General features: G+C 39.0%; 1 protein-coding gene across 2 annotated transcripts in view; it reads left to right on the forward strand.

Moving 5' to 3' along the window:
• The window catches only part of LOC115221293 (midasin-like), a 31,035-nt gene extending 10,839 nt beyond the window's left edge, over positions 1-20,196 (forward strand). The window contains exons 2-3 of one of the 2 annotated variants that reach the window (XM_036510862.1): positions 3,421-19,890; positions 19,926-20,196. In XM_036510862.1, coding sequence (XP_036366755.1) covers positions 3,519-19,877 — 16,359 coding nt within the window. In that variant the 5' untranslated portion in view covers positions 3,421-3,518 and the 3' untranslated portion in view covers positions 19,878-19,890; positions 19,926-20,196. Of the gene's footprint in view, positions 1-3,420 lie in introns of both variants that reach the window. The other variant, XM_029791441.2, reaches the window with a different exon arrangement.
• The last annotated feature ends 2,394 nt before the right edge of the window (positions 20,197-22,590 follow it).

Here is a 22,590-nt window from a genome sequence, read left to right on the forward strand (position 1 = left end):
ATTTGTGGCTGGTGCAAAGTCCCATCCAGACCTAGGGTAACATTGTGGTGAAACAAATACTGTAGACAAGGCCATTACAGCAAAGAAACAGGCTTGGAAGGCCTGGAAGAGTTGGGGTAGCAGGAGAATGTATCAGATAGCTAAAAGGGAAGCTAGGAGGCAGGTATATATAGCCAAGAGAGTGGCAGAAAAGAAGTTTGTTAAAGTTCAGCGACGTGAGGAACAAATAACTGAAATATTTTGGATTGCAAGACAGTGTGAGAGAGAAAACCGTGATGTGATAGGAGAGAAATGTGTCCACATGGATGATGGTGCCCTTGCATTTAATAATTCTGGAAGAAAGAGGCTTGGAGATGCCATTATGAAAGACTGCTGAATGTAGAGAATGAATGGGAGGAGGAGGAGTTTGCCAAAGGTTGATCCAATTGAGGGACCAGCTACCTAAATCAACAGTACCCTAGTAGATAAAGCAGTTAAGGATATGAAGACAGGGAAAGCACCTGGCCCATCAGGAATCACTGCTGAGATGCTTAAAATGTCGTGCGGTGTGGGTTATGGTCTTATCACCTGCATCGTAAATCAGGTAGTTCATGAAGGAGTCGTGCACAATAACTGGTGTAGCAGCACCATGGTCAACTGCTACAAGGAGAAAGTTGATGCTTTAGATAGAAATAACTATAGGGGTGTCAAATTATGGGACCAAGTGATGAAAGTTACAGGGAGGGTCATAGCCCAACTAATTAGGGAGAGATTTAGCCTAGATGAGATGCAGTTTGGTTTCATGCCAGGCAGAATTGATGCTATATTTCTGGTAAGGCAACTGCAGGAAAAATATCTAGCTAAAGATAAGCCTCTGTACTTGGCTTTTATTGGCTTGGAGAAAGCCTTTGATAGGGTCCCCTGATCCCTTATCTGGTGGTCAATGTGGAAACTGGGGATAGACGATTGCTTGGTAAGAGCTGTACAGGGATGCTGTCAGTAAGGTAAGGGTTGACAACGAGTATAGTGAAGATTTCCGAGTAGAAGTAGGGGTTCACTAAGGACCGGCCCTCTTATTCATTATAGTCCTCCGGGCAATAACAGGAATTCAAGACAGGGTGCCCTTGGGGGCTCCTCTATGCTGATAACCTTGCTCTAATAGCCAAATCACTGCCAGAACTAGAGACAAAGTTTAGGGTGTGGAAGCAAGGTCTAGAATTGAAGGGCCTTAGGGTTAACGTAGCAAAAACTAAAGTCTTAGTAAGTAGGAACGCTGTCATATCACAAACCCATTTCAGGTAGATGGCCCTGCTCGATCTATAGAAAAGGCGTGAGTAGAAAACTCCATACAATATACCCGGTATAAGCTATGGACACATAAAAGGTGCAGCAATATCAAAGAAGGTTAACCACGAAGATAGTTTTTGTGTGTGGCAGATGCATAGGGGCAATAAACACTGAAGATGTACAGAAAACACATTCCATCACATGCCAGTGGGAGAAACTAGAAGTAGTTAATAGCTTCTGCTACCATGGCGACCATGTCTGTTGTGGGGATGGTTGCTCTGAGAGTGTCACAGCTAGAATAAGAATAGTCTGAGCAAAGTTCAAAGAGCTTCTATCTCTGCTGGCTACTAAGGACCTCTTGGTCAGGATGAAAGGTAGACCGTATGATGCATGTGGGCAAACTGCCATATTACACGGCAGTGAAACATAGGCCATGACTGCTGAGGACATGCGTATGCTTGAAAGAAATGAAGCAAGTATGATCCGCTGGATGCGTAATGTTAGTGTGCATACACGACAGTGTGTAAGGGCCCTGAGAGAAAAGTTGAGTATAAGAAGCATCAAATATGGTGTGCAAGAGAGATGACTGCACTGGTATGCTCATGTGTTACGTATGTATGAGGACAGCTGTGTGAGGAAGTGCCACTCCCTAAATGTGGAAGAAATCTGTGGAAGAGGTAGACCCAGGAAGACATGGGATGAGGTGGTGAAGCATAACTTTCGAACATTAGGCCTCACAGAAGCAATGGCAGGATACCAAGACCTTTGGAGATATGCTGTGATTGAGAAGACCCGGCAACTATAGTGAGATTGCAGCCATGCATGTCCGACCCAGTTAAGAGTACCTCTGATGTGTCAGGTGATATGATATGCTTGAGAAGACCTGTTGAGTCATGTAAAACCAATATCATAGCTGTGGCCAGTGGCCCTTGACTGGCACGTAAAAAACACCATCCAAACGTGGCTGATGCCAGTACCCCTGACTGGCCCCCATACCATGGCACATAAAAAGCACTATCCAAATGTGATTGATGTCAAGCCCACCTGACTGGCTCCTGTGCTGATGGCACATAAAAAGCACCCACTACACTCTAGGAGTGGTTGGCATTAGGAAGGGCATCCAGTTATAGAAGCATTACCAGATCAGATTGGAGCTTGGTGCAGCCACTGGGTTTCCAGACTTCAGTCAAACTGTCCAACCCATACCAGCATGGAAAATGGACGTTAAACGATGATGATTGCTCTTTTAGAATGAGAGAGAAATGGTGATTGAGAGTAATTATAATAAATGCCAGCTAACATGTTTTGTACAAGAAGTAATGTTGCTAGTTTTTGTTAGGTGCATCTGCTAATGCACAATGCATACGCAAACCAGCTATATATTGCGAAATAACAAATATTGCTATAAGAACATCTTTCTCTTTCCATTTTGATAGCAACCACTCTTCGTCCCATGAACCCTTCAGTATTCTTATTACTCTGTCAAATGTAATGTTTGTTTATATTGTTTTGAATTAATCATGCATTATCTTGTTTAAAGATTTCTTTGATGTGATTGTTTAGTTTTAGAATGACATCAAATGGTTGAGGTGGGAGGCCAGATCTAGCCAGATACAACACAAAACAGGTTAAATATTTTGGCCAGCTTGAATGCTAAAGGATTAAATCAATCTGTCTGAAATTTTGATTGCATGATTGTTAGTGCAGGATTTCAGCTGGAAACAGTTCCATCATAGTTTTATATAAGAACCTTTATATCCCAAACACTGTATTATAATATTTTAGTATATCACTCCAAATTCTTGATTATTTTGAAAATTGAGACATAAGCTATCTGTTCTGAGAAATAGTCACAGAAATGTTGTGTTACTTTTATATCAAGTCTGAATAAGTTTACATTGGTTTTTTCTTTCTGTAATTATCTAAGCAGTTTTACTGGGTCATTTATTTCACTGTTTTCTTTATTAAGAATATAGTATCTTCTTTCATTTATCGTAGACTTAAATTTCTAAAATTTTATAATTTAAAACAATAAATTACATTAAAATACTAACCATAATTTTCATATTTTAATTTAAATTTAGTATTTTTAAAAATAATAATATAGTTTTATGCACCATCCCTCACAAATACTATTTATATTGCTACTTACAGAGGCTTTCATGCAGTAGTGTTTGGCCTAGACGGTGAAATACTCCAGAAACTAACAAGACTTGCACCACCTGTTGGCTTGAAACATCAACTTCCCCAGGATGGCTAACCCACTAGCAGATCTGGTCCTTCAACTTTGCAAGAGGAATCAGTATTGCTCTTCAAAGTTCCAAGAACTCCAGCATAAAGAAGAATGGACTACATCAAATAAACAAGAGGTTCTTGCACTTCTAGCAGAATTATTCCTTCATCCAACATGTACTGAAGATGTAACATATTGTAGCAGTACAATTCTATTAGATTTGGTTGAGAGAGTAAAAAGCATGGTAGTGAGTAGTGAGAGCAGTCAGACCACTTCATTGCACCAAACATTCTGCATTGCTCTCAGTAAAGCTGTTAGTACATGCCCTTCACTTAAGAAATTTTTTATATTATATCTCAAAAACAGTTCACCTTTCTTGTATTCAGAGCAAGATGTTACTGAACCAGCATCCAAAAAAATGAGACTGGAGTACAGTCAGTTATCATTATCAGACTCCCATCCTTTAGAACTTGTCCAGACAGCTTATCGCTGTGTTGTGATTTTTGGTCGTGAATCTGAATCAGTGATTTCACCGGAACATTTATTACCATTTTTATCAAATGCTAACAAAGATGTCCAGTGGTTTACTGTGCAGACACTTGCAACTCTTTTGCAGATGTCTGCACGCCAGCGAGATACTCTCATGAAACGTTACTTTCAACGTGAAGAAATGGTCCAACTGATGTTACGCTATAGAAAGCTTCTGCTTTGGCCAGAAACAAATGTCAATGACAATAGAGTAAATGACAAACAGCTAAAGACTGCTACTTACCTGGCTGAAAACAAACTCCTTGATTCACATGTTGTTTCTGTCAGTGGCATACTTCTTCCTAAAATTCTGAGAAAACCTCGAGGTATGGAATCAGAACTTGTATCTGTTCCCACAACAGATAAGAACTTGCAACATCTAGGACATGAAGTTAACCTTGGTTGTCCAGTTCTACTACAAGGTCCTGTTGGGTGCGGAAAAACTTGCTTAGTTGAATGTCTAGCTCAGATGACAGGTCGTCGGAAAAGTTCCCATCTACTAAAACTTCAACTTGGAGATCAGACTGACAGCCGAGCCTTGTTGGGCATTTATCAGTGTACTGATGTGCCTGGAGAATTTGTTTGGCAGCCAGGGATCCTAACACGAGCTGTATCTGAAGGTTATTGGGTTCTTTTGGAAGACATTGACCATGCTCCTATGGATGTTATTTCTTTATTGTTACCCCTCCTTGAAAACAAAGCTTTGATGATTCCCAGCCGTGGACAGAAAATAACTGCCTCCCCTGGATTTCAGTTATTTGCTACCTACCGTACTCTTCCTGGCACCGGTTCATATATCAGTAGTTACAGTAGTGCAATGTCTGCACTATTAGAAAAAAATTGGACAAAGCTCAATTTAGACCCATTATCTAAAGACGAACTTTATGAAATAATTTCCCAGAAATATCCTGCATTACATTCTATCATTGACCGTCTACTTGAAATTTATTTCTTGTTGTCACGTGGGGAGCATGTGGGAATGATGGAAGTGGATGATGACAACAAATTCAATAGCAAGTTCTTTTCCCATGACAAGCGATTAATATCAACCAGAGATCTCTTGAACTGGTGCAAAAGAATTGCTTGTTATGATTTAACATCCTCTGCAATTAGCCAACTTGTTTTTCAAGAAACTCTTGATTGCTTCTGTTTCAGCATCAGTTGCCCGAAACGTCGGTTGCAGCTTGCAGAAGCAATAGGTGCCAAGTTAAATATCACCAAATCAAAAGCCGAATACTACTGCATGAAATACAAACCAAATGTGCAAATTTCCACTTATGAATTCCTAGTTGGAAGAGTTATCCTGCCTAAAATTAAACATTCGACTAAACCCATAGAATCTTCTCACCACCGTCTGTTCTCTTTTACACGGCAGTCATCTGCTCTTTTGGAAAAAGTAGCTGCCTGTGTCCAAAACAATGATCCTGTTTTGCTTGTTGGTGAGACAGGAACTGGCAAAACTTCAACTATTCAGTACTTAGCTAATCAACTTGGACACAATTTACAGGTGATCAATATGAATCAACAGAGTGACAGTACTGATCTTCTTGGTGGCTTCAAACCAGTTGACCTCAAATTGGTTGTAAAACCTTTCAAAGATTCCTTTGAAGAATTATTTTGTAAGACTTTTTCTCGGAAGCAAAATGTTGTATTTTTAACTCACATTGAGAACTGCTATTGCAAAAAGTCTTGGAGAGATATGTTTACCTTGATGGAACATACCATTAAATCAGCCATAAAGAACCAGACTGAAAATTCTGAGATGTGGATGCTGTGGAAAACTCAAGATAAGAAGTTAAAACAGCTACGTCTCCAAGTGCAGAAAACTGAAAGCACTTTAGCATTCACATTCATTGAAGGAACTTTGGTGAAGGCACTAAAGAAAGGAGATTGGGTTCTTCTTGATGAAATCAACCTGGCCACTACAGAAACATTGGAATGTCTAAGTAGCTTACTGGAAAGCAAATCTGGTTCTGTTGTACTTTCTGAACGAGGAGATCTTGAACCTGTGATCAGGCATTCAAATTTCCGTCTTTTTGCTTGCATGAATCCTGCCACTGATGTTGGTAAAAAAGCACTCACTCCAAGTGTGAGAAACCGTTTCATGGAATTTTATGTTGATGAGTTGAATGATGTTCAGGATTTGAAAGTGTTGGTGAATGATTATTTATCTGGTTTGTCATTGTCCCCTTCTCAAATAGATGGACTGGTCAATTTCTACATGCAAGTTCGTGTTCTAGCTACCAAACAGCTTACTGACGGCACAGGCCATAAACCACATTACAGTTTAAGAACTTTCTGTCGTGCCCTGATGTGTGCATCATTTAATCCTGGCGGAGTGATAAATCGAACCCTGTATGAAAGTCTTTGTATGAGTTTCCTCACTCAATTAGATCGTTCCTCATACCCATTAGTTGAACAGTTGGTTTGTCGCCTACTGCTTCAAAAAGCTGACATTAATTCATTGTTAAAAAGACCCATACCAGAGCCCACCATCAGTAAACACCTACAATTTGAAGGTTATTGGATTCCTGTTGGTTCATGTGAGCCACAGGTTCCAGAAAAATACATCCTAACACCTTCTGTTCGAGCAAACCTAAAAGACCTTGCGAGAGTTGTTTCAATTGGGAGACACCCTGTTTTATTACAAGGAGAAACGTCTGTTGGTAAAACTAGTCTTGTGCAGTGGTTGGCAACATCAACTGGCCATCGTTGTGTGCGGATTAATAACCACGAACACACAGACTTGCAAGAATACATTGGCAGTTACGCAGCTGATGAGACAGGAAAGTTAGCTTTCAAAGAAGGTGTGCTTGTTGAAGCTATGAGGCAAGGTTATTGGATTATCTTGGACGAACTCAATCTGGCTCCTACTGATGTCCTTGAAGCACTGAACCGTCTTTTAGATGACAACCGAGAACTTTTCATTCCAGAAACACAAGAAATGGTAAAAGCACATCCTAAATTTATGCTGTTTGCCACACAAAATCCTCCTGGTCATTATGGTGGAAGAAAAGCATTGTCTCGTGCATTTCGCAACAGGTTTGTTGAACTCCACTTTGATGAAATACCCAGTGATGAATTGGAGACAATTCTGAGTCAGAGATGTGACATACCACTATCATATGCTAAGAAACTAGTAAAAGTCATGTTGGAGCTACAGACACGCCGTAGCAGCTCAGCTGTCTTTGCTGGAAAACAAGGCCTCATGACCTTACGTGACTTGTTTCGTTGGGCAAATCGTTATCATTGCTCTGTAGCTGACGAGAGTAACTACGATTGGAATCAGCATATGGCAGATCATGGCTATATGTTGATAGGTGGCAAGATGCGGAAACCAGAGGAAGAAGATATTGTACGGGACATTCTTCAGAAGTTTTTCCGACGTAAAGTGTGTCCAGATAGTTTGTTCAATTTATCTTCAGAGACATCTATTACAACAATGGCCATGTTGAAAAGATTAACAAGTGATACGCTTGATAACTTTATGCATATCTTTTGGACCTGCAACATGCAGCGGTTAGCTGTCCTTGTGAATCAAGCCTTGCAGTATAAAGAACCAGTCTTACTTGTTGGTGATACAGGATGTGGTAAAACGACAGTCTGTCAGATGTATGCTGCTATGGAAGGAAAAGAATTGTATTCCATCAACTGTCACTCCAATACTGAAGGTTCTGATTTCTTAGGTGGCCTACGTCCAGTACGAAACTCAAATAACATGGAAACTGAAGAAAATGACGATAATCAGCATGTAAATAAGCTATTTGAGTGGGTTGATGGCCCACTGGTGCAAGCTATGCAAACGAGTTCTCCATTTCTAGTTGATGAAATATCTCTTGCTGAAGATTCTGTTTTAGAACGCCTGAACAGTGTGCTGGAACCCGAACGTACTCTACTGCTCTCAGAGAAAGGCAGTGGTGATGCTGTGGAAAATAAAGTTCCATTGATTACTGCCAAAGAAGACTTCCGTGTACTTGCAACAATGAACCCAGGTGGAGATTTTGGAAAGAAAGAGCTCTCACCTGCACTACGGAATCGATTTACTGAGATTTGGTGTCCCCAAGTTGCATCTCCTGGGGATATGGTAAGCATCATTCAACACAACCTCCAGCCAAGCATTCGTTTCTCTGATAGATCATCTGAAGGCGATACAGAAGATGACGAGATGGACATTGCTAATGCTATAATGACTTTTGTTGAATGGTTTACTTGTACAGACTTTGGCAAAAAGTGTGTTGTCAGCATTCGAGATCTTCTTTGTTGGGTGGACTTTCTCAACACCTGCTCCTTGTCTTATGAGGATGATGATGATGAATTAATGGAAATATCTAAAGTGGATACTTCTGTTGCTTATGTACATGGTGCGTGTCTAGTTTTCCTTGATAGTTTGGGGACAGGGACAACTGCACGAGTAAACAGAGAAGTTGAAATACAAAATTTCAAAGAAGAATGCTTACAATTCCTCCTTTGGCAAGTGAACAACAGCTCAACACAGAAGTTGACTATGGAGACACTTGAACTTTTTGATAAAAGACCAACAGGTTATTCTAGTGAAATTGCTATTTGTTCTGACACTCATTTTACTATTCCACCATTTAGTATACCTCGTGCTGATTCTCAAAGGTTTCAAAGTGAAAAGTATGCTTTCAATGCACCAACAACTTGCATGAATGCTCAAAGAATACTCCGGGCACTGCAGCTCCCCCGACCAATTCTGTTGGAAGGTTCACCAGGCGTAGGAAAAACAAGTTTAGTTGCTGCCATTGCTGAGGCAGCTGGGCAAGAACTTGTCCGTATCAACTTGTCTGAACAGACTGATGTATCTGATCTTTTTGGTGCTGATTTGCCTGTTGAAGGAGAAGGATCAGGACTGTTCAGTTGGCGTGACGGGCCATTGTTACAAGCTCTCAAGAGTGGACAGTGGATTATCTTAGATGAATTAAATTTGGCCTCACAATCTGTTCTGGAAGGATTAAATGCATGTTTAGATCACCGTGGAGAAGTGTTCATTCCAGAATTAGGCAAGACATTTTATATTCAGCAAGCCAGTACACGTATCTTTGCCTGCCAGAACCCGTATCATCAAGGTGGCGGACGGAAAGGACTACCACGTTCTTTTTTGAACCGATTCACAAAAGTATTTATTGATGCACTCAACAGAGGAGATCTCCAGCTCATAGCTACAACTATGTATCCATCAATTCCTGAAAAACTTCTCTCCAATATGGTTCATTTTAACATGAAAATGCAAACTGAAGTGGTGTCTTTGCATTCATGGGGCCAAAAAGGTGGTCCCTGGGAATTTAACCTTCGTGATTTGTTTCGTTGGTGTGAACTGCTCATTGATAATCAATCCCCTGACTCATTTGATCCAGGAGAGTATCTAAATCTTATTTATGCAGACAGAATGCAGACCAAATTAGACAGAGACAAAGTGATTGAATTATATCAACAAACTTTTTCTTGTCTGGCTCCAATCTATCGACCTAGTGGTCATTTCTCACTTAGTCTAGACTGGGTTCAGTGTGGCCATTCTTTTCTGCAGAGACATCAAGAATACTCTATTAATATTGAAAGTAGCAAGAGTCTCAAGCTATTGCCCCAAATGCTTCCTGTTCTTGAGTCATTAATGAAATGTGTTCAAATGAATTGGATGACCATTCTTATCGGGAGCCAAAATAGTGGTAAAACCAGTACTGTCCAAATGTTAGCTGAGTTAACAGGCAATCGGCTCCAAGTCCTTCCTATGAACAGTGCCATGGATACTACTGAGCTTCTTGGTGGATTTGAACAAGTTGACATTGGTTGTCATATTGAAGAAATTGCTACCCGAGTGAAACAAGCTATAGATCATTCTTCTCGTAAACAGCTTGCACTCGGTCATTTTACTGATGTTGAGAATAATATTGCCTACCTCTATCACTCGTGGCATAAGTACTGTTGCTTTGTACCAAACAAAGGATCTTCAATGTCTAGTGCAAACGAACTAAGTTTGATGAAGAAACAAATAAAAGAATTGGATATCATCATAGGACAGCTGCTTAATCTGAACCGGGAAGACAGCAACGAACTGTTGGAAATGGACAGTCAGTTGACTACATTAAGTCAATCCCTAGAACGTATTGAGAACACCTCCAACAGTAATACATTTGAGTGGATTAACAGTACTTTGGTGCGAGCCCTGCAGTCTGGTGACTGGTTATTGGTCGAAAATGTTAACTTCTGCAATCCATCAGTACTTGACCGTTTGAATGCTTTGTTAGAACCCTCGGGTGTTCTGACTGTCAGCGAAAGAGGAGTCATCGATGGGGAAGTTCCAGAAATTGCTCCCCATTCAAATTTCAGACTTTTTTTTACAATGGACCCCAAATATGGAAATATTTCTCGTGCCATGAGAAACAGAGGAGTTGAAATTTACATTCTAGAAGATCCTGCTGGTGTAGAAAATTTGAATTCGGAATTTTCACTTTGTAACTCTGATGGAAGCATCCGAACATCTCGTGCACAGTTCCCCACTGCATCCTTACCTTTAATTCAACAATATTGTTCATATCCTCTACTGACCCATGCCCAGCACTTGGTTAGTGTATATATTGAAGTTCTCAGGCAAGTTTTGTCATCTGCATATTGTTGCCCAAATGTATCTTCATCTCGATGGCCTCTGGCCAACTTCATTCAACTTGTGACCAATCATGTTCATGGCCAAAACTGGAAACTCTGTAGTGAACTTATTTCACCATTGTTAACTGAAGTCCAGCTGGAAGTCAATTGCTCTGACTTATCTACTTATGGTGGTTGGAAATTTGTTTGTGGTCAGCATGACCTTCCGGAGCTTACGCAGGTCACACTGATTGCTCTGTTTGGCCATCCACTTAAAGATATTTTACTGAACTGTCTGAGCAGCATGAAGACTTGTAATAATGGAGCAGAGATCCTGATGAGAGGGCCCTATGATTTTCAGTGGAACAAACAAGCTTTATACAAAATGATGTCAGTATGCAATGCAGAATCAACGTCCACCATCAGTCTCTTGGAACAGTTAACTGGAGTTATTAACAGAATCAAACTATCACAAGTTTTGACAGTTGAATGGCAGCTAAGCCAAGAGAAATACAAGAAATGGGAGGCTCTCTGTGAAGGTACACAGAACATCGCATCTGAAAACTCTGCTCATTTGAAAGTCTTTGTGTACATTGATAACATATTGGTTGGTCTTCGCCAGGAGCTTCGGGCAGCTTTTAGTGAACAAGGAGATTGTTCTGACAAACAGTTTTATCAGATTTACTGTGGACTACCTTGGTTGAATCGTCTTTTGGATGTGGCATTATTGCATTGGGAAAGAGAACTATCCCCTCCGAGTGCTGCTAATCTTAGTCTTGTTTGGAACTGGACATTTTCAAAACTGTTGATGCCATTAATTAGTCATAATAGTCCTGTTAAACTGTCTGACAAAATCGACAAAGTCATTAACCATCTCCATGACTTGCTCTCTGATAGAAAGTCTTCTTCAAAGCTGCTGAAAAAAATTCTTGCTTCTTGGGGCAATCCAACACCATTTTTCTCTAAGTGGGAATATCTACAGTGGCAAAAATTACAATGTCTTGCTGAAAAAATAGATATATTTGCTGAAGACAAAATCAAACAAATCACTTTATTGCAAACAGATTTGTTAAAACTAAACAGAGCAAACATAACTGAACAATTTGTGGAACTAATCACCCAACTGAACAGTAGAATGAAATCAACCGAGAACCAGCAAATGTTTGAATCCCTTCTTGACAATTTGGAATTAAAAATAAACAGCGTTCATTCACCTGACAGCTCAGAACAAGATTCTGAATGTCAAGGTAGTACTTCAGTACAAACATTGGACAATGATCAACGTTTGTGGCCACTCTATGAACATACTGTATTGGCTGTTGAAAGAAGGATTCTCAATTTCTTATTGGAGCAGCATGAACCTGAATTAGTAACCTGGCTGCCACCATTTATAGAATTTATGAAACAACATCTTGTTGTTTCACCATTAAATCTTGCTGAATACCGCAAACTGCTCTCATCTCTTGGACAGGGTAATTCTAAAAGTTTCTATTCTACCATTCTGTCGTCCTATTTCCAGCATTGGTGGAAGAACTCCATTAATGGACTAAGTTTAGATGATTTCAAACTATCCGAAAGAATCCTTGGACCTGGCATTGCCATAAGCAGTTGTCTGGTTGAAGTTATACATTCTCTTATATCTTCACATCAACTAAAGTCTTATGGAAGTTCTAATTATCGTTTCTCCACGGACAATTGTGTTTTACTGCCGCAGGTAGCAATTGGTCATCACAAAAATGAAGCTCAGCTATTTGCCAAAATCCGATCCCACCTTTGGGTTCATACAGCATCTCTTTCCAGTCTTCAGTTTAATGGCAGAAATATTGAACGAAAGAATATTCTAGAGAGTTTACAACACACTCTCATGGCTATTGGTTTCACTTTACCTCAGTTTTGTGAGTCTGATGTCCCAGATTTACATTTGATGAATAACAAGTCTACCCACATTAACACTTTCCTTAGCCACATGAAAGATTGTTGCTATTTTGATGAAATAGTTGTCAAACTTACCGAGAGAGCAATCAACTGCGTTCAAGACATGTTCTTAGATGCAAATGAGAGTAACACCTCTGCAATGAGCATTGGAACAGCATTAGTTCTTGTTGGCCTTCTACAAAGCTATTTACTTGGTCCTTGTGGTCATTTGGACCCTGTAGAGAGGGACAAGCTTAAACTGTCTCATCTCCAGGAGGACTTGGAAATGATCAATTTAGAACTGAAAATGGAAAATTTGTTCAATGAACTTATGAATGGTCAGTCATTTTTAGATCTGTGCCACAACCAGCTTCACCCACAGATTATTTGGCTAATGGAATATCGGGAAAAATTAACCAACAAAGTACATGGCTTGTTGAGTAGGACTGCTTATCGTCCTGATATCTCCAGTTTCCCCATGATTAAACAAGAATATGCAAACTATCACATGGCTGCTGGATCACACGAGTTGATTCTCACATTTTTACATAAGGCAAAGACAATGTCTGAAGAACATTTTGAAAGTAATGAAGTCTCTCGTTTGCTTCAAGAGCTGGAAAGTTGGCAAAAGACTGTCCACAACTTTGTGCAGAAAATGCAGATTAATTATCCTGTGTATCGAGATATACTCACACCATTTTATTCTTCTCTTTATCAAATGAGTCATGGTTTTGCATTGATAATGCAGAGTTTACAGACAACATGCTGCCGGCAAAAACTGGCCAAACTGTGTAATCTTTCAAACGAAACAGAATTTTCTTGGTTGGAAAACTTATGTGTATGCATGGCAAAGTTCCCAAGCTGCAGCAGAAATTATCCTAATTTCCTTGAGTTGGCTACAGCTTTAACATCAGATCTCACTTTGCAGCTGAGTCATGCTGTTGTTTCTAGTCAAACGAAAACAGATGACTCTAAGTCCATTAGTAGAACTAATCAGGAGATTCACTCTCAACTTTTGCTCAGTGGCCTTTGCCATTTAAAAAATCACGTCCTCACAGCTCAAGAACTCAGCTCACCTGTACTAGATCGCTTTGCCAGCATTCTTCGTTTGTTTGTTAGTTCATGGCACAAGCAACAAGAGGAGCAGAAAAGACTTGAACAAGAAAGAGATAGTTTGTATCGTTTCAAGACAATTCATCATGACAGTAGCCCCAATGACGAGAGGCTTAATGAAATAGACTTCAAAAAGAGATTTCCCAATTATCAAAATGACTTCATTGATTTCATTCCAAGCAATCTTTTAGATGAATCATCAAATAATGTTGGTAATAAATCAGGTGGTGATAACTCAGCTGCTGATACTGATGAAGATGAACCTCTTTCCCTGTTAATAACTAAAGAAGAGATGAAAGAAATCTGTACCATACACCATCAAATTTTTACCAATTACACCAAAAATTCACATTGGATAGCCCCTGGCTCCCCTGAACAATATGACCCTGGGGTCGGGGTTGATCTACTCAAACCTTTTCTGCTCAACTATAAAACTGCTATGTCTCTATCTTCTTATCTGAAAGCCTGCTTACATGAAGGTTACGACATGCAAGTTGTTGGTGGGCATCTTTTAGTAGTTGCTGCTTTAGAAGAAGTAATCAATCATAATGAAACAACTAAATTAGGTGTTGTTAAGGAACCTGCACCTGAGCGCTACTATGATGTCTATCAAGATGCTAACATTTCAGAGATTGTTCAGGCTGAACCAGTTCTGCGGCGTCTTCTACAGAGACTTAGTCAGTTACTGGAAGAATGGCCAGATCATCCGACATTGAGACAACTGGAAACTATATCAAAAAGAATTCTTACTTTTCCACTAACCAGTCCAATTATGAAAATTCTATCCGGATTGGAACTTCTTCTCTACAAGGCACAAGACTGGGAAAGTGTTGCTGCTAAACACGTGTCTCTTGAAACAGAGTTACATGATATTTCAAATCTGATTGTTGACTGGCGGAAGTTTGAACTTAGCTACTGGAAGAATTCTTTGGATATTACTTCTCATGAAGTAGAAATTGAAGCATGCCAGTGGTGGTTCCATCTCTACCAACTTGTAATATCTTTTGTGACACCCGAAACTGATGATGTTGATAAGAGCAAACCAGTTTCAGATATAGAGAAGGAAATAATTGCATCATTGAAACTTTTCTTGGAGAACTCCAGTCTGGGTGAGTTTAAAGCTCGCCTTCAGATAGTTTATGCATTCCACTGCCAACTAATAAACATGGATACTTCACCTCAACAACAACTAATGTGCAGATTACTCTGGAATATACATGAGTTTTATAAGCAGTTTTTGCCTTTTGTTGAGGCTGATATTGAACAAAAGAGAGTGCCAATTGAAAAAGAGCTGAAAGGATTTGTCAAGATAGCTCGTTGGAATGATATTAATTATTGGGCTTTGAAACAGGATACTGATAAGACACACCGAACTGTCCACAAACATATTCGGTCTTTTAAGAAGATACTCCATGAGTCTGTTAAAACTGTCCTTGCAAGTAATAAAAGTCTAATTAACACTGACACCAATAATGAAGATTTATCTGCTGAGGTGTGGATGCGTCCTATAGCTCTCACAGAAGATAAATGTGCAAACAAAGAATTTGAAATTTGTCTCCCACTTGCTCCAGAAAATAGTTTGATGTCACGATTGACTCACCTAATGCCTCGGGCTTGTAAACATTATCATGATCTTGAAAAGAAGACTCCTTACTTAAAATTGCTCTTAGCTTTTGATGAGTTTACCTGTGAAGTAATAGAAGGCATTGAAGAAAGGAGCAGATTACATGTTTCACCATCACTCGAAATAGAAAAGCAGAAGAAACAAGCCAAACACATTAACTTGAAGCAGAGACAAGGCTTATCTGAATTATATCGAAACTTAACCAAAATTGGCCTTTCCTACAAAAAGGGCTTGATAAGATCTGAGCAACGTCACAGTGATGATTTTCTGTATGTTGATCCTGTTGATGTCAAGACTTCTATAGACATGATAGGAACAAGTTCACCCCATTATGCTCCGGTTTTTAAAAGTATGTGGCAATCTGGAGAGCAGTATTACTGGAATTGCTTAGCACGACAAGCCCAGCTCAAAGTGATTTTAGAAAACCCAGAAGCAAAAGACTTTGGTTTAAGTAACGTTGATCGGTGTCGTGGATACAGCGAACATTTAAAACAAATCCTGCTTAACCAACATGCCAAATTGTCTGCTTTCACAAAAAGTTACTGCCAGTATCACAAAATGATCCTAGAGATAAAAAATCCAGCTCTACTCAAATCTTCATCTTTTCCATCTCAAGCAGAATTCTCAAAATGGTTAGACACTCTAGAGAATGTTTCTGTGAAGTGTTGGCAAGGCCTCAGCCAATTCCAAATGTTACTAAAATGTTGTCCCCAGGCCAATCCTTCTGGAAACACATCATGTGTAACACCATTACCTGTGCACATGCTGCCACAGACTGCATTTATGTCCATCAATAATCAAACATGGAATGTGTGTATTGAAAAAATAAATGACATCCTGTCCAAATTGAAAACTATTCTGAAAAAACCTGTCACTAAACTTAAAACCAAAAGCATTTTCTCCTGGAACGACTTATGTTTCTTAGATGCTGGTTATCTTCGACTTAAGGAGTCATTGGTACCTTTACAACAAATCAAAAGAATGTTCTTAGAACCAGAATATAATTCTGACAGTTCCTTCAGTGAATCCCTTTCATTTCTCCAGTTAGAAATTGAAACCAACACCAATGCATTTTTTATATGGAAACAGAGACAGAGTGACATGAAAACAGAAGTTCTTACAACTATGACACAACAACTCAGTGGTCAAACATCCGACTGTGAAGGTCTTTCTGATGTTAACCAGAAAGACAGAACATTGCCTTTTGACATGTCACTTAATGATTTAACTGACAGTTTTGATAATCTAATCAAGCAAGTCTTACTTGCTATACAGAAGTTACTGGAAGCCCATAAAAAAACAGCTAAAAGTGATGATCCTCCCAAAGGTAGTGGTGATAAAGAAGGCTCCTCTCCTGAAACATGTGATAATGATATTGAGATACTTAATGGTCATCTAACACAGTGTCTCCAGCAATCTTTGTTTACTGACATCAAGAATTTAGATTGTGACAAAGTTTTCAAAATTATCAAGGAACTACTACAAGTCATACAGTCACCCAGTGAACATTTAGCTAAGTTCAGTCAGCAACAAATGGCTTCTGAGTTATCAATGAAATCCATTTGGTTGAAATGCTTTGTCGGCTGTCTTCCTTTGCTTGAGTTGTTTGAATGTTTATTGGAGAATTATCTGCTGTACCTGTTGGTTGCATACCGAACAACAGCCAAGTTGTATTCTGAACTCTTGACTCATTTCATTGAACTTGCAACAAAAGGGTTCTTTATCCTGCCTGAATTGTCAGATGAAACACAAGAAGGCGCTACTCAGTTTGAGGATAAAGAAGATGCAGGGATGGGTGAAGGTGAAGGAGTGAAAGATGTATCTGACCAGATAGAGGATGAAAACCAATTGGAAGATGTTCATCATAAAGACAAGCAGAAACCTGATGAGCCTGAAAACCAGCCAGATATAGCATCAGAGGATAACGCAATTGAAATGTCTGAAGATTTTGATGGCAAAATTCATGATCCAGATGAAGAAGTTGATGAAAATGATTCTGAAAATGAAAATGAAGATGAAGAAGATATTGACAAGCAAATGGGAGATGTCGAAAGCAAAGGATCTGATAAACTTGATGAGCAACTTTGGGGATCTGATGAAGAAGATGAAGAAACTCCAATGGAAGAAGAGAAAGAAAGTGGTACTGGTGCTGGCCAAGAAGAGGAAAAACAGATTGTTGCCAAAAATGAGAATGAAGTAAAAGCAGAAGAGAAAAAGAATAAAGATGAAGGAAAGGAGGAGGAGGAGGAAGAAGGGAAAGAAAATCCAGAAGATAAGAAAGAGGATAAAGTGAATGAACCTGAAGCAATGGATGAAAGTGAATGTAATGATAAAGTTGACCCCTATCATGGTAAACCTCAACAAGAAGAGACTGCTGAGAATCTGGAACTACCAGAAGATTTGAAATTGGATGAGGCTGAAAATGATAAAGAGAAAGAGGAAAAGATGGATACATCATTGCAGGAAGATGAAGAGAAAGATAAAGACCCAACTGAAGACAAAGAGACTGCATCTATGGATGAAGAACCTGAAACACAGGAAAGAGAAGCAGAAAAGGATAAAAAGGCTGATGAGATGGAGGAAGAAGATGGTTCTGGGAACGAAGGAAAATCAAAAGAGGATCCTACTGCACCTCCGGAATCAGTTGAAGAAGATGAGGGTGTAGAGGAAGAGGAGGAAGGTGTTAAAGACAATAAGGCAGATATGAGCGATGCGGAAGATGAAGAATCAGAGAAAACTAAAAACATAGATGACATACCTGCAGTTGTAGAGTTAAAAGAGGAGAACAAGGATGAGAGTGGAGAAGACGATGATAGTGAAGCTGTCAAGGATGCTTCTAAGTTTTATGGCATGACTGATGATCAGAACCAAAAGGCTGAATGTGAATTTGCATTGGACACAGGAGGTGATAATGAGAAAGAGAAAGACAGAAAACAACAAACAGATGGTGCCAATACGGCACCAAGTGATGCTGAGGCCTATCACAGTAAGACATCTACTGAAATTAGTCATGGAACAAATGAGGATGATAGCCAGAAACCCCAGACCCGAAAGCCTGGTATGACCGATGACAATCGCAGTCTTGGAATGCAAGACAAACCCCACCAAAGACATGCTAGAACTATTGAAGAGATTCATCACGATACTGGAATGGAGGAAGAGGTGGAGAAGCCAAAAGATGAAAAGGCAGATCTGTATCAACATGTAACTGAATCAACATCACATTACGATCAACAGATAATGGATGTAGCGACTGAGGATCAGCAGAAAGCTTGTGCTGCTGATTATGATGAGGATGATGATGAAGACGATGATGATATCGAGTCCATCAAAGATTCAGATGCTTCATATTATGAAGAAGAAGACTTTGACGAAGATGAGGATGATGAGGATGACGACGACGTGGAGATGATTGAATCAAACATTGTTAAGAACAGTGTACAGCCGAATGTAATTGAAGAATATGTTCTAGACGATGACGACGATGAAGATGCTCTTGTTGAGGGCGATGAGTCACAAGTACAGGATAATTCTATAGAAATACCTGGGTCAAAGATAGTAACAGAAGGCGCCAGCAGACCTCCTGAATCTTCAATACACACTGTGATCAAGTATTTGGACAAAGAGGATATTGTTGATATGGAAGAACTGAGGGCAGAGATTGAAGAACAATTGTCTATTTGGTCAGCCAATCAGCATTATGGCAATGTAGTTGATTTTGAACGACAAGCTAGTGATTTATGGCAGATGTATGAGCAAATGACAAATGCTCTTGCACAGGAACTATGTGAACAACTCCGCTTGGTTCTTGAGCCATCACAAGCTACAAAACTAAAGGGTGACTATCGAACTGGCAAACGAATTAACATGAAGAAAGTAATACCTTATATTGCCAGTCAGTTCCGTAAAGACAAAATCTGGTTGAGACGCACGAAACCAAGTAAACGTCAGTACCAAATTATGTTAGCAATTGATGATTCTTCCAGCATGATAGACAACCATTCCAAGCAGCTTGCATTTGAGTCATTAGCAGTTATTGCTAATGGTTTGAGTCTTCTAGAAACTGGTGAACTTGCCATTTGTAGCTTTGGGGAAAGCATGCAAGTTATTCACTCGTTTGGTGAACAGTTCTCCTGCCATTCAGGAGCTCGACTCCTTCAGCATTTTACTTTCACACAAAAGAAGACAAATATTGCTTTGCTCTTGCAGCAAGCTTCTGCATTAATGATGGAAAGCCGTCAGCATTACCGTTCTGCTCAATCGGGTCCTGATTTCTCTCAACTGTTGCTGATAGTTTCTGATGGTAGAGGTCTTTTTTCAGAAGGCATGGACTATGTGAAATCTGCTGTGCGGCAAGCACAAACAGCTAATCTTTTTGTTGTGTTTGTTATACTGGACAATCCGATAAACAGAGATTCCATCCTTGATATTAGGATTCCTGTTTTTAAGGCATCTGGCCAGTTGCCAGAGATCAAATCTTACATGGACCATTTTCCCTTCCCATTTTACATCATTCTGCGTGACATTGACTCTTTGCCACAGACTCTTAGTGAAGCTCTCCGGCAGTGGTTTGAACTGGTTACTGCAGAGACACAGTGAGGTGAAGTTTCTGTTGTTGTCACACAAATATAAAGACATATGGCAACATTGTTGCAAGATTTATAGAACTGTATTATTTGTGATTGGATTATTCTTTAAATCTTGCTATTCATGTTTTTTTGGTTCTTATTCATCTTTTTTTTTTTTATATATATATTTTGTGTCAATCAAGCAAAGCCAATAAAAGCTATTTTGCTTATTAATATTGACATTATCATTAGCTGCTAATATGTCATCATTTTGTATTCAGTCCTTTTCATTTTGTGCTCATCTTTGGCACTGTATTTCATCAATGAATCATTAAAATATTTACAAAGTATTGTCTTTATGCTGGTATTTCTGTTTTATGACACTTATTTCTGTTTTGTTTCCCATCAGTATCAGAGAGGAGAGAACAAGCAAACATTTTTCGTCAACATGCAGTGATGTCAGCTTTTGACTGGTTTTGAAAATGCATGAGGTTTTCAGATTAGACTGCACTTTTAGATTGGGGAAAATATAGTTTTGACAATGTCAGACTAACAGTCTATAATCAAGGTTACTCATTATGTAGGAAACAATTTTTGATCGGTTGTGGTAAATTATGGAAATCAAATTTTAGGAGTATTTGCATCAGGTTCAGATGCAAATATACTAATTGCTGTAGTGTACATCAAAGGAGAAAAACCTTTTTTTTATGAGAATAGTGTGTTCAATGCGTTAGACTCATTGATGCAGAGAATTCAAGGACACCAGTGTTTCAACATGTGCCTTTTCAGCTAGAAGTACTATGCACCTTTGAGTCTAGCCAAGCAGCTGGCCTATATTTATACTTTCAAAGAAGAAAGTGTTTGCTGATCAGAGCTTATATCTCCCAACCAATTTAGAATTGTTATTTGCATATTCTTCATATATCTAGGTAAGTTCAGACGCAAAATATGCTAGTTATTGCAGTGTATGTCAAAGGCAAAAAAATTTCCCTCTTCTGTGTTGGTAATGTGTTCCATACACACTCAACTGAATGGTGCAAAGGATTCTGGGACACTGGTGTTTTGCTGTGTCTCAGTAGCCAGAAATTTTAGAAGATGAAAGTGGAATTGTCTTCATATTTTATACCAAAAGAGTTTTGCTTATATGATATACCAATAGTTTATGTCACTTTGAGGAAATCTAACCAGTTCAGACAGTGCCTAGTTTCTTCAAATAATGAGCTTTGCTAGAAATGTTTTCTTAATTTTTGTGACACACCAGTATCATGATTTGAATACTCAAAATCTATTTACAGTATATTAATAGTTTCTGATGTTGCTGTTACTTTACATTTTCATAATCCAAATTTATTAATTCATAGCTTGTTTAAATCTATATACATTTCTTTTAATTCTAATCATTTAAGAGTCTCTGTAATAGTAACTAAACTCTTGATTAAGGTGGGAATGTGTTGTTTCATCCCTGGGCCATCTCTGATTGGGTGGACTCTGATGAAAGAGTGTTCTTACCACAACTATGACATTGTAGTTTTCAGACAGTACACTACACAATACTATGAATGTGTCCTTCATTTTTAATACAGCTTTGTGTACTATTTGTGGCAGTATGGTTAACCATGCAGAGCAGTATTGGATCCATCTGGTAAAATTTCACTTGCATTTAAATTTGAAATTATCTGCTGATGAAATCTGTAAAATCTCTGTAAAAATTACACCAAATTGTACACTTGTTATTTTGTAAATTTGAAGATTATTTTCTCAGCATAGATTCACCCTCACAGGTTCTTGTGCACTTGGAATTTGTCCCCTCCACTAAAGTTTACCTACTTTACTCATACAAACACTCCTTGTTTTTGTTTTACATTTTGGTACAATAATAGAAATCTGGTAGCATTTCATGTCTCCTGCAAAAATTGAACCTCATCATTCATGGGCCCTGTTTGGCACTACAGCTTGGCTTTTTGTGCCTTTAGTTCTTTCTATGTTACAAGCATTTAGACTAGGTTTCTTATCTGAGAAATTTGTTCCCGTGTTAGTGGACACATATGCTGAATTAACTTTGTAACTGCTATTCATATTTGGTGCAACAAAATATTTGTTCTTCAAAATTGTGAGATTTGGCACATCCTTTTTGTCCTTTTCATGGTTTTACATTTAGTTTGACCCTTTTGAAAGGTGTGGCTGTGTGGCAAGAAATTTGCTTCCTCACCTCATGGTTTCAGGTTCATAGTACTGCATGATACATAGGGCAAGTGCCTTTTTATACCACAGCAAACCAAAGCATTGTGAATGGATTTGGTGAACAGAAACTGAAAGAAGCCTGTTTGTGTTATTGTCTCTGTTTTGAATTTGCATGATGATTGTAAATGTCATGCAAGCAATGTCCTTTGTTTACAATTTATTGTGTAAACATGTCTAGTTTTGGGGAAGTATTACCGTATTTGGAAACAGGTGATGGTTGACAACATGAAGGACATTCAGGTATAGAAAGATCAACCTCAAATTCCATGTGTGTATGGAAAAGTGGATGTTAAACTGATGATGGTTGTAGTAGTGAATATAACAATGAAAGGCATAACATTTGGAATCTTTGGGAGTATTAACCTTATCTGTGGCCAATTCTACTATATGGCTCAGAAACCTGGACGTTATCAAAGAAGCTTGAGAGGCGGTTGGATGGAACCTACACTCACCTTATGAGAGCTCAAAATCTCTCGTGGAAGTGTCATCCAACCAAAATGCAA

The sequence above is a fragment of the Octopus sinensis genome, linkage group LG18, assembly GCF_006345805.1.
Source record: "Octopus sinensis linkage group LG18, ASM634580v1, whole genome shotgun sequence".
In the NCBI taxonomy this organism is placed as follows: Eukaryota; Metazoa; Mollusca; class Cephalopoda; order Octopoda; family Octopodidae; genus Octopus; species Octopus sinensis.